The 13,653-nt window shown below is 43.0% G+C and overlaps 1 protein-coding gene across 5 annotated transcripts in view; it reads left to right on the top strand.

The window, feature by feature from the left end:
- Positions 1-10,833: 10,833 nt before the first annotated feature.
- TPP2 (tripeptidyl peptidase 2) overlaps positions 10,834-13,653 on the top strand; it is a 75,843-nt gene continuing 73,023 nt past the window's right edge. The window contains exon 1 of one of the 5 annotated variants that reach the window (XR_005026426.2): positions 10,834-11,087. Coding sequence is in view for 4 of the 5 variants with exons in the window: in XM_057494597.1 (XP_057350580.1) it covers positions 10,923-11,087 (165 nt within the window). In the remaining variant the exon portion in view is untranslated. The remainder of the gene's footprint in view (positions 11,088-13,653) is intronic. The other 4 variants (XM_057494597.1, XM_057494598.1, XM_036893594.2 and 1 more) reach the window with 4 other exon arrangements.

A 13,653-nucleotide genomic window follows, 5' to 3' on the forward strand; every position in this document is an offset into this window, starting at 1 on the left:
AAAGAAAGCTGAGAAGTCTCACAACTTTAGAAACAAAACAAAAAAACAAGGCCAAACAAGAACAGATCCATAGATCAATGGAATAGGATAGAAAACCCAGATATAAATCCACACATATATGGCCAATTAATATACGATAAAGGAGTGATGGATAAACAATGGGGAAATGACAGCTTCTGGGGAAATGACAGCCTCTTCAAAAACTGGTATTGGCAAAACTGGACAGCTACATGTAAGAGAATGAAACTGGATTATTGTCTAACCCCACACAAAAGTGACCTCGAAATGGATCAAAGATCTGAATGCAAGTCATGAAACCATAAAACTCTTAGAAGAAAACAGGAAAAAAATCTCTTGAATATAAACATGAGCAACTTCTTCCTGAACACATCTTCTCAGACAAGGTGAACAAAAGCAAAAATGAACAAATGGGACTATGTCAAACTAAAAGGCTTCTGTACAACAAAGGACACCATCAGTAGAACAAAAAGACACCCTACAGTATGGGAAAATATATTCATAAATGACATATCCAATAAGAGGTTAACACCAAAAATATATAAAGAACTCACACACCTCAACACCCAAAAAGCAAATAACCTAATTAAAAAATGGGCAGAAGATCTGAACAGACACTTCTCCAAAGAAGAACTTCTGATGGTCAACAGGCACATGAAAAGATGCTCCACATTGCTAATCAACAGGGAAATGCAAATTAAAACCACAATGAGATATCACCTCACACCAGTTAGGATGGCCAGCATCCAAAAAACAAGGAACAACAAATGCTGGCAAGGATGCAGAGAAAGGGGAACCCTCCTATACTATTGGTGGGAATGCAAATTAGTTCAATCATTGTGGAAAGCAATATGGAGGTTCGTCAAAAAACTAAAAAAGAGAAATACCATTTGACCCAGGAATTCGACTACTAGGAATTTACCTGAAGAAAACAAGATCACAGATTCAAAAAGACATATGCACCCCTAAGTTTATTGCAGCACTATTTACAATAGCCAAGATATGGAAGCAACCTAAGTGTCCAGCAGTAAATGAATGGATAAAGAAGATGTGGTACATATACACAATGGAATATTATTCAGCCATAAGAAGAAAACAAATCCTACCATTTGCAACAATATGGATGGAGCTGGAGGGTATTATGCTCAGTGAAATAAGCCAGGCAAAGATAAGTACCAAATGATTTCACTCATTTGTGGAGTATAATAACAAAGCAAAACTGAAGGAACAAAACAGCAGCAGACTCACAGACTCCAAGAAGGGACTAGCGGTTACCAAAGGGAAAGGGGGTGGGGAAGGGGCGTGGGAAGGGAGGGAGAAGGGGATTAAAGGGTATTATGATTAGCACACATTAATGTAGGGGGGTCATGGGGAAGGTAGTATAGCACAGAGAAGACAATTAGTGACTCTATAGCATCTTACTATGCTGATGGACAGTGACTGCAATGGGATATGGGGGGGACTTGATAATATGGGTGAATGTAGTAACCACAATGTTGCTCATGTGAAACCTTCAGAAGATTGTGTATCAATGATACCTTAATACAAAAGACCTCTGTATTGGTTAACATGATTGAGAATTAGTACATGTTGTTTACTTAAAAGTATCACAGTATTACAAAGGATTTTGTACATCCAGATATTAGTTTAATAAGTTACTAGTGGCCTTAGCTGTAGAAAGGTTTTAAGCAGAGTTGGAAAGGTTGAATTAATGGAAATAAATAGCACACCTGCAGTCATTGAATTGGGGGCATTTAGGAGATTCTCAACCTGAGAGTCTCCATGTAAGTTGTCTTGATCATTCATGAGGTTTGGCTCAAGTAAGTGTTGCTACTAGTAAAGTGCCACTTTGTGTTAACCGGGAACAGTGTGACAGGTGGGGATTTCCTTATCCTTATCCTGAGACTGGATCCAAGAAGCAGTGTAGTGGAAAAGCACCGAGCTTTATATGTCAAAGGGAATTCAAGGGTTTTCTTATAACAAGGAGACTCTCACTCATGTCTACAAGCTTCTCTCAGTGAGAACGTGAGCGATGAAACTGGGGATCTGTACAAAGCCTGTACCCTAACTTAACACTAAGTAATCTTTGCTATTGAATCAGAAGAGTTGTGTTAATGCAAATGATGTAATGCATCATTTTAACCAAAATAAAAGAAGGAAGAGCTTATGTGAAAAATCTGGGTATGCCTATGGCATTTGCCTCAACTTGTAACTTCATCTGTAAAAGGGAAAAAGGTGAGGGGACAAGATTTAAGAACCATTGTTTTAGATGAATGGCTACTCAAATGTTCATACGAAAGCTAAGCAGATGGCTCAAAAGACCCATCATGGGCTGTGTCTGACCTATATAATACCCCAGGTTTTGAGAAAGAGAGAGAGTGTGTCTTTTGAACACAGGCATTTCATTTGGCCTTTTCTGTAACTTCCAGTGTATGTTTCTAAAGCAGAATCAGTTAATCAGAAGAAGGGAAGCAATCCAAGTTCAGACACACTATTGGTTTGTTTATATGCTTGGCTTGGTCAGTTCTCTTTCTTTACGTTTCCTGCATTCTCTGTGCTTCTTTTGTTCTCTAGCACCTATCAGGTCATCATCTTTAGGGGGAGCTGTCTACTGAGGCTGACTTACCACGGTTCATTTAAGCATCCCCTGGAACAAAATCACAATTTATCAAGCAGGGTGGGATGAGTCTGCACAAGCAGCCGGCTTGTAAAGGCAAACTCCAACCAGAAGGTGGGACTATTGCAAAATCAATGCTGAGTAATAAAAACCAAAATGAATTGCTTTTGATTCACATTTTCTAGGATTTACGCTCACACACACACACACTCACACATACACACACACAGATATTGAATCAAATTTTATATGGATAAAGGAATTGAGAAATTTTTATTCCTGTTAAGGATAATTATAATGGATTTAAAATTATAAAATGGAACACATGATTTAAGTTTGCAACCACACAGCATGCTTTCCTACAAACATGTCTATTTGTAGTTTACTTTCCACTGTAGCTAATTTTCAGTTGTAAATATTACAACCATTTAAGCAAAGCATCACTTTTCTATCCCTCACCGTTCGCCAAGAATAGTTCTGGGCATCTTACACAAAGTCAATTAAACTTTTGGATGGAGAGCTGCAGAGAAAACTCTTCTTTCAGAATCTTGAGTGAGGACCGTCTCAAACTGTTTTCTATCAAGTGCTCCATTCTATCTGCTGAGTTATATTCTAATATCAGATAATTCTCTTGGTCTATGGCTTGAAATTCTCTCAAAAAGCTGGCCACCAAGATTAATTTGGAAAAGTCACCTAATTAGAATGTTTGCTTACTACTCATTTCTTGTTGGTTCATGAACCTTTTTCTCCACAAGTTCAGGTTTTCAGAATTCAAATCTGAAAAGTTTCCATGCATTTTCACTAAGAACCTTAACAGTGTTCAAGCACTTTAAGAAATCACAAAATTCTGGGATTCTTTTCTAAGGAAATATTCAGAGATACAATCAATATTGTGGCCTGTAAGGATGTTTTGTTGGTTTTTGGTAAGTCTAAGGGATATCCTAAAATTTTTATATGGTTCTTTAAAGGCCTCATATCCATAATTTGCTTGGGGATCAAAATTTTTGATGGGATCTATATTTCTCTTTGATTATAGTTACTTAACTTTTCTTTATGTAAATTGTCCTACTATTAATTTCACTGAGATTTGCTAAATGAATTTTGTCCTAAGCATATTGCTGACTGGTTAAATATTCCAGATTACTTATCTAATGTTCCGCCACTGGCAGAATTCCAATTATCCTTTGGTTATTATGATGGTCCGCACTTCTGTCTTTACATTATTAATCAGTTAGCAAATACAAGTCTCAACACATTTCATATTTTCCATCAATTCTTTCCATTCATATCTACTTTCTTCTTGGAAAAGGAAAAATTATCATCAAGGGTCATTTTCACCTGTGACTCAAAATTTTTTTATTTGAATTAAAATTCTTACGATAACTGGCGATTCAAACTTTGGTATCCTCAGCATGTAGATGACCCTATGTGGATAAAGTGAAGGTTCCTATGGCCAGGATTCTCCCCTGGCCCTGGCTGGCTAGCTCACTGCACATGTGTGGATAATACGTCGTTATTGACTCTATATAAAGAGCTCCACCCAGTACTCTGGGCGACATGGTGGCAGGGCCGCAAGGCTGCAGGAGAGCAGAGCAGAGGCTGGAGTGGTGGCAGCACCGAAGACAGAAACTGAGACTTTTGTGGGGGCGCAAAGGCCCAGAGGCAGAGACCGGCATTCTGCATGCAGACTCTAAGTGGATGCGATTCTAGCGATTGACCTGCCACCGTGGGAATAAAGTTGGGTATAACCCTTTCACCCCAAGAATGTTCCATTGTCATTCTTTGGTCTCATTGAATCCATAGAGAATTTGTTTGGGGCTGAAACCCATTGGCAAGACATCTTAAAAACCATGCAACAAGATTTCATCATCAAGAGAGTGCAGTGCAGGTAGAAAAGAGAAGTCCAAGGACTGAGTCATCGGGCATGCTCCAATTCAGAGGTCGGGAGAAAAGGAGGAATCAGCAAAGGAGGCTGAGGCAGGGAAACAGGAAGACAAGAGAAAACCAAACAAAGGCTTTGGTCTGGAAACCAAAGAAAGCCTTTTAAGGAGGAAGCACTATTCACCTGTGTCAAAACTGCTGCTACTGGTCCCAGCTGGCAAGGGAGACATATTTATGAGGCCCAGCTCCCACATCACAAAACAGAACAGAGAAGGGTATATTTCAACCTGAGAGGCAATGCATTGTTAACCGGCACCCTTCCCTGGTGGAAAAAAGTCTTAAACATTTCAGTTTAATTCTCTGCACCGCAGCATCTCCTTAGAATGGAAGACAGCACATCGGTACAGCTGAGAGCTCTCTGAAACTTCCCCACTAGAAGAATTACCAGGATTTTGGTTAAAAATATAGATCTCCTGGAACTCCCCTCAAGATTCCAATTCAGCAGGCCCGAGTCGACCCAGGCAATCTGAATTTTTAAAAAGAGCACTGGGTGATTCATATCATTAGGCAAGTTTGGAGACACTGGTTGAGGAAATCTTTTCCTCAGTATTCTAGTGGTGACTCCTTCCTGGCTTTTAATGTGCACGTGTGGTGTGCGTGTTTAAGTATTATGTGAGTGTGTGTATTTATATATGTATATATATATGTAATGTACACATATGATGTACTTTAGCTCGAGTCTTTGTCTTAATCTGACAAATATGTATTCAAAACTTTAGGAACTCAATTAGTCTACAAAGACTTTAATTTTCTTAAAGTTTCTTCTCTTTCCTTCCTGCCTTCTCTTAGATTCCTTCTATATTCTCCAAAGCCACCCAGAACACCCAAAAATGCTTTATGAATTTATTAGAAATCAGTTTTTCCTAAACATAAAATCAGTTTCAGAAGACTTCGGAGAATTCTCAATTCGGCACCCCAAAATGCTAGCACCCCAATACACCCACATCTATACCCACCCCCACACAGTGATTTTTAATAACTGTCCTCCATTTGTCATTCTCTTATTAAAGGAAAAAAGAATAGTTCCATGAGACTGAGATGTATTTTGTTAAAAAAAAAAAGGATAAGTTCTAGAAACAGTGAAAACTTACCTTGTTCATATTACATTTTACAATGGAGTAAAGGGTTTGGCGTATTTACCTCAAAGAAACAGGCTTACAAAGTCTCTTTACTATTTGCCTAAATTGATTTTTTAAACATTTTCTTCCAAACAAAATAATCCTTAAAAAAAAAATCACGTTGCTTACTTTACCTAATTGCTAACTTTAGGTAGTGGGATGACAAATGGTGTGGCCCGCCCCAGTGCACTGAGTCCCTACTACATACCAGCCACATTATAATAATAGTAATTGTTTATTGCCACTGTGGAAGGTACTTTTTTTCTGTTTAGCTCTGATAAAGTCCTCAGATCTGTAGTTGAGGACATTAAGGTCTTGCTAAAGGTCATGAAGCTAATTAGTGGCAGAACTAGTCCTAGGAGACAAAGCCCCTTAGCTTCTAAAGTGCTTTTACTTGCATATTCTCTGCCTCTCTTGTGCAAGTCAGGATATTCAGGATCATCATCAGGATTAGCCTTTAACTGGAGTGCTAAGATTGATGTGTTTTTCTGGCAATATACGACTGGGCAGATGGACAGGACTTACGAAATCCTGGGCAGGCGCTGCAGAGTAATCACAGTCCTGGGCAGGAAGGTCCAGGCTTGTGCCCATCAAGGGACCCACGGCTCTGAGGTGCTTCTTGCAGTGAAGCAATAGAGGGCAGGACCTGTTCTCTGAACAGTTCCTGCATTGCACCATTTAATGAAGGTCTGTCCACATAAATGTGATTTACTGTCATAGCACACAGTGGGAGTTTGTTTTTGCTAACTAATATATTTCAGGAGTTAGAGTAAAACAAAATAAGTACCATGTGCTCCATTCTAGTTAAATCTCTTTTGATTAAGGAAGAGAAAATTCCAAAAAATATCAAGAGTATTTTAGATAAGCACATGGATGAATCACAAATCATCCAAAAGCAGAAGCTTGGTGGGCCCTGGCTTTTCTGGAAATGGAGCTGTTGGAGTAGTTTGGATTAAAGGGGCTTTTGGGCCCTCAGCTGCAGGCCCTGGGAATCCAGCTTTCAAGAACCTCGCTTGCAGGCTCCACGGCATGCTCCATACCTATCTGCTTCTTTCATCTGCCCCAGGTGGGTTACACTCTTCCTGCCCACTTAGCAGGGACTGTGGCTGACTCCTCAAAGGATGGGGCCCATGAGAATAATCCAGTGACATATAAAACATCTTAACTCTCAGGCTAAATGCCAGACTGATGAAATCAGAATCTCTGGGCCCAAATATCAATATTTTCTAAGTTCTCCAGGTGATTCCAAAAGACAGCCAAAATCAAGAATCTTTGCCCAGCCCAAGTTCAGGAATTCTATTACTTGTAACAGGGCTCTCTCTGTGAGAGCTGACCTAGCTCTACTTTCAATTCATACCTAGTCTCCTGTGCAGTGCTTTGCAGTCCCAGTCCCAAGAAAGGAAAGTTTGCCACAGCTGTCCCCTCTCTTGACAGGCTCTGGACTCAACTTTGTTCCCAGAGCCCTGAAAGTCTTTAAAGAAGAAGAAGAAAAAGTCTCAGCCTCTCTGTTACATCTTTAAGAACTGGCAAAGGTCCTGCAAGGCAAAGCTGTCCCAAATGTTAGGCTCATCTCTGAATTTACATCTGTTCCAGAAATTCTGCACCACAGCTCTCTGATGCCTACAAGAAGATGTTTTCCAACCAGACATTTTTCATGGGTTGTCCAGTTTTTCTCATTATTTTTAGCAGGAGTCTTGGTCCAAATTGCCCAGTTTATCATTTCATTACTGAAGGTTAAAGACCTGGCACTTGGTATTATGTGACTGATTTTGGACAGAAAGAGAGAGGATAGCGAGGATAATTTTTGAAGTGTTTAGAGCCAGAGAAGTCTTCAGGCTAAGTGATATAAGGGGACATGTGTATGTTCTAATCTGTATGTTAGCTTAGTGGGCATTTGTTCTGATTTGTTGGCATCTTTTTAAAAGCCTTCCTATGTAGAACTGCCCACATTACACGGTCCTGCCTGTCCACGGTAGGAAGTCGGGACTTAATCTCCCAGCCCACCTTCCATTAGATCCAGGCACAAGTACGTTACTCCAGCTTTGCCAAATCCGGCTGCCCTCTGGGTTTGGGCTGAAAACCCGGCCCGTGGGGTAGGAATGGTAATGACGGCTTGCGCCTCGAGGGGGCAGAAGTGGCGAGTCTTTCAGCGTCAACCCTCGGCTGCCCTGGTGTGAACTATTTCAGTTCGGGTCCTGCGAGACACCGAGGCCAACACTGGCTTAAAGGGGCGAGGATTTCACTGGGGGCAATGACTGTGCAAGGTGAAATACCCAGGGCTCACGAAAGGCTGAGAGAACCTTTAGGCTGCGATGCAAGAGTGACCCTGAGGAAAGGAGAGAAGCCAGGGTTGCATGGAGCTTGCTAGACGACCGTGCAGTCAGGCGAGGCCTGGCACCGCGCCTCAGTCGGCTCTGAGCGGTGCCTCCTCTCCCAGGAACAGATGCGCCCTTGATTTTCTACTTTGCTCAGTCATTGCCTGGGAAGCTCCTCGCTGCAAATGCTGCGCAGGATTTCGCAGGATTTTCACAACCGGGAGGCTGGGACGTGTTGGATGCTTTCATAGTCTCTAGTTTTGGAAACTCGATTTAAAAATACTCTAAATGATACGGTGCCACTGTAGTTACAAAGGAGGTGACTCGTGAGAAGCTACTGCCTTTCACGGCACCTCTGCACTGGCTTGTGGCCTCAAACCTGGCGGAGATGGGAAAGGCAGACGGGTACCAACAATAGAGGGCTCAGCACTTCCTGCTTTTCCAGCCCTGTGTGGGAGACTTTCACGTGTCCAGCCCATTACATTAACCCAGAGAGGGTGACTGATGCCTTGGTCTACCCTGTTGTGTTGTGTCCTCCCCTTCCTAAGCCCTTGTTTTATTTAACTATATTATCATTATTTCCTCCAAGTATCCTTCCCACATTCGAAGAATTGCCAAGCTGTCAACTTGTACAAACTGACTTAGCATTGAATGATACCCCTTAGCTGAAAATAACATTAAATCCAAGGAAAAGGTGTAACACAACTTGGAGAACACAATGGCTTGAAAAATGAAAACAAAGAGTAAATGACTTTGTATTGTTTGTGATTTCAGGGGTTATATAAAATAGTGGATTTCAAACTGTGGTACTAAGATCCAGGATAATTTCAACACAATCAATATTTGGTTGCTTAAATGTTGTATCTTTTCCGAACTTACCTGCTTGAAAACGTGCATGTGGTAGAAAGACATGCTCACTCTCCTTCACACCTGTTGCACATCTGGGTCTCCTGCTTTTTAGCAAAAAAGCATCTTATTGTGCATCGCCTGCAGGTAGAATTGCTTTTGGGGCAGCAAATGAACACTCTGAAATACTGTCAGTAAAACTGTCTTTAATGAAGGTCCAATGACATGGATCTCACGCATCCTTTTAAAAGCTGCATTTTTAATAACATCTTTTTGTTCTGTAATTTTCAGTCTTAGCCTAAAATTTATCCTATTGTTTTGACCAACTTTCTAATAACTTAACCCAAAAGAAACATTTTAACACTTTGATTCCAAGAAAAAATTTTAAGTTAAATATTCTAATACATTTTTGTTGCAGGTGATAAATGATCAATCGGACTTTCCATTATAAATTTAAATTACATTAGGATGAAATTCTGCATAGAATGTCAATAACACTTCAAGAAGAAATAGTGATGTAAAATGTCTGATTTTAAATGGTTCAGGTATTTCATAAACAGACAATGGTAGGCATCAAAGATTAACAACTGGATATAGTTGAGTGATGTAGAAGTTTCATTAGGGAATGCTAGTATTTACAGTGGATTGGAAAATAGTATACATATAACTCCCCTCTACACCAGGCATTCTTAACTTGGGGTCCATGATAAAATCCAAGGGGTTCAAAATCTTGTGTAGGGAAAATACGTACCTGTATTTCCATTAACCTCGTAAATCTGTTTCCTTCAATTAGGGATGTGAGAGTTGTGTTAGCAGCTACTGTTTTCTACTTTGTCACCAAAAAACTCAGTTTCTTATTATAATACGTTGTTATAAATATCCCCAAATATCATTTAGGCTCTTCACGATTTTGAAATTATGGGAGCTTATTAGATTTGGCACTAGCTCCTGCTACTCCGAAAAGCACACATGTAGCTAGTTACACACATACATAAAACTGCTATTATATACAAAGTTGGTTCTGATATTCTTTATAACTATTTCAACGTAATTTCCATTGCAATCCTGTTATTTCATTCTTTATGTTTTAAAACATTGCTCTGAGAAGGGGGCCAGAGGCCTCAAGCCGACTGACTTTTTTTGGCTTAAAAAAAGGCTAAGATTACTCAGGCATGAAGAGACATCAAAGGTCATTAAAGGACCATTAGTGCAGCCTGGAGCAAAGCCGCCTGCGTTAAACCGGAAGGCTACCAGTTAACAGCTCGGTAATGAGTGAATCTTACGGAACAACCAGGGACTACAACTTAAAGGGGCGCTGGGTGTGTTTTAGAAATCCCAGACGCCACGGGTAAGCCAGGAGCCTAGGAGGGACCCACTTGAGTTCCCTTACTTTGTGCCCGCAAGGCCGACGGACGGCAAACACCCCACTTCCTGTGCGCCGGAGCTCCGGCCTGGCCCCACCCGAATACTCCCCCGCTGCGATCAAAGGAGCACACGCGACCCCTACACCACTGAGTCAAAGACGCCTCAAAACTATGTTCAGGCGTTTCGCCGATGTCCGACGGCTCCGGGAGTGGCTCCCGTTCCTCAGGGGCTGGGCTCCTGCAGAGGCTGACCGAAAACCTTCGTCCACAACCTCAAGTCCGGAACCGTCGCTTGCCCCCAGAGGTGCCCACTACTCCGGGCTGGGGGCCCACGTTCTTCCTCCGTCCTGGGAAAGCGTTTCGGCCCGGGACACAGGAGCCTTTTTCTTGGGGGCGGCCCCCCCTGCTTCCAGTGCCACGTGCGGGTCTCTTTAAGACCCCAGGTTCCACACGGAACCGACGGCGATGCGCCCAGACTCCGCCTCCTTCTCCACGGCCCCGGCAACACTCCGGCCGCGCTCCGGAGAGCGGCGCCGTTGGCTGACGTTGCAGAGCGCGATTGGCAGCCTCAGCCTGGAGGGACGGGATTGGCGGGCGCTCGGCCCCCGCCTCCCGCCCCCGCCCAGGCTGCCGGGTGCCCTCGCGTCGCCCGTCCGCGCGCAGCCTGGCAGTTTGCCTCTAACTCGTCTTCCAGCTAGCGCCCATGGCCACCGCCGCGGCCGAGGAGCCTTTCCCCTTCCACGGCCTCTTGCCCAAGAAGGAGACCGGGGCCGCCTCCTTCCTCTGTCGCTACCCGGAGTATGACGGGCGAGGGGTCCTCATCGCAGTTCTGGACACGGGGGTCGACCCCGGGGCTCCGGGCATGCAGGTGCGGCAGCGGCCGAGGCCCCGGGAGCGGGGGCGCCGGCTCGGGCCCGGCCAGGGGGCCTGGGACGCTGAGAGGTCGCAGCCTCGGAGGCGGCAGGCGAAAGTCCGCGCTGCGGCGAGCCGAGGGCCAGGCGGGCGGGCTCGGGCTGGGCCGTGATTCTGGCCCAGACAAAAGAGGCGTGGCTGGGGGTGCCTGGTCCGCCTTCGGCCCGGGAAGCCCCTTCCTGTCCAGGCCTGCCGGGCCCGGGCCCTCAGGCCCCCTGTCACCGCACCGCCCACCTCCGCAGGTCCCTAGCTTCTCCGGCACCGGCCCGCGCCTGCTATTTCCAGAAGACGGTTTTACAATTTTTATTACTTGTGGGGGGTGGGGGGTGGGGGGTAGGGAAGGAATAGGAAGGGACAAATGACCTACCAGGATTTCGTTTTTGCTGTCGTTCGGGAGATTTGTTTTGGGGGAGGCTTGTTTCTCTTAAAATACGAAAGCCGGGTTTCAAGAAGATAACTCGGTCAACTTCCGGAACTGTTTCCTCTGGTAGTTTTTATGTATTCTATTTTTAAACCATCGTCTGCAATGTACTTGATTAGGGTCATTGAAACGCATGGCTTAGTCTTTGTTTTACGTGAGAACCCAGTTTGGTCTTGGCGACCTCTTCGAGCTTTATTAATATTAAATTAGGCTTCTGTATTTCTTTAGCCTCAAAATACAAGACAACATACTTTAACTACAATATTTAAAATCATTCAGTTTTGCCGTAGACACCTTTGAAATCTTTAGGTCCAGGTACGATACCGAAGAGTAATTTTTAAGCATCTGTCTCTCGATGAAAAGTATCCCACATAAGGTCTTCTAAGTTTGGCTTTTGTAAATTATCCTTAGCCTTTTACTGAAATCCAGTCATAAGCAAAATTTCACCGTTGTTGAAGGTCATCTCCCAAAAGTCTAACCTGGCTAATCCTACTGTATGCTGATCTGTTCCTTCCTTCAATCAGTCCTCCATCTGTGTCTGAGACCCTCCTTTCTGCACTAAACCCTGTCGTTGAATAATTCTCCATTTCCCCCAGGCCCTCTCCTTCCTCTGAATCCTGTGTTGTGCTGTCTAATAAATGAGATAGTATTTTAGAGGTTACGATGTCATGCTGGAGAAGAAGGGAACCAGTCTGGCGGATTCTGTAGAATTCCTCTGGGAATCGAACTCCTCTTGTTCATTCTTCATTGTCATTTTGGAATACAGGACACCTTAGGGTGGCTGGACAGGCAGCTTTGGTCAGTCAGAGGCTCAGCAGGTGATGAGTTCTTCCTGGTACCTCTAGTTGTACAGTTGTATTAATAACTGAAGATATGTAGCAGTAACAGCTATCATCACCTCATTGAGGCTCTATTACAGAGTAGTGATGGTTTTCCATTCTGTTGTAGTGTATGTTTACTTTTTATAGGGATAAGTGGGAGGAGAACAGCTGGGGTATGTGGTTCACTGGTTCCTTTGTCAGGGTAATCGAGTATCAGAAAAGTTTGGAGGAGTTCTGCCTAGGTACAAAATGCTGTTGTAGAATTTCCCAGTCTGCTTATCAAATTGTTCTGTTGGTCACTGTAAAGTAACAGTAATTCTCATCCCACAGTGTTGCCATGAAAATTGAGATGATTAATTTCATGTGACTTTTTTAAATGCTCGAGTGTAAACACACGCGAATTTTAAGTGAGAATATTTAGTAGGAGTTTATGCTGGCTCTTAAATTACCAACTACATGAGGATAAATATATATTAGATATTTGCATGGAACAAAAAATGTTCAAGCAATAAAATATTGAAATAAAACTAAAACATAATTCTTCTAACAACTAGCTCTGAGATACTGACCTAAACATGAGCAGTTAAAAGAAATTCAGTCAGGTGGCTTGCAAACATGAGAGTTTTTAAGGTTTTTTTTCTCCACTTACCTTGAGCAAATTTGCTTTGTAGGTCTGTGTATATATCATTAAGAGGGTGATAGAAATAAAAAGGAAGGAAAGAATGGAGTGGTAGGAAGAGGGGACTGAAGGGAACATTTTGAAAGCCAGATGGGGTCTGAGTAGAGGACTAGAGGCACAAAGTGAGAACTACAAGAACAGTAGTTGTCTCATCCTTTGGTTACTGCTTTGGGCCAGTTCTCTTGTGACCTGGTAGGTGTCTAAGTTTGTGTGAAAAGGTGTAATCCTACTGAATGATTGGGGACACAGTGAGAGCTGACCACTGCACGGATGATTTGGGACTGAAAGGATATGTAATGGCCAGTCTCCCTGCCACTTGTCTTGCTTCTCTTTGCTCCATCCTTCACATTGCTAAAGTTATTTTTCTTAATAACCTTCCATTACAACCCTTGCTTGATACAAACAAAAACTGCATCCCAGATGCCTTTGCATAATGGCAGAGTCCAAAAATTTGAACTTTATATGGCCCTTCACCATTCTGCTTAATGTGCTCATGTAGGCTGGGTTCTTATGTCCACCCCACCATGTACCCTGTTTTTCCATCCTGAACATCTTGTCTTTTCCACTCACCCAGATGTTTCAGGTCTCTCTCCAGTACATG

The sequence above is a fragment of the Manis pentadactyla genome, chromosome 17 (genome assembly GCF_030020395.1).
Source record: "Manis pentadactyla isolate mManPen7 chromosome 17, mManPen7.hap1, whole genome shotgun sequence".
NCBI lineage: Eukaryota > Metazoa > Chordata > Mammalia > Pholidota > Manidae > Manis > Manis pentadactyla.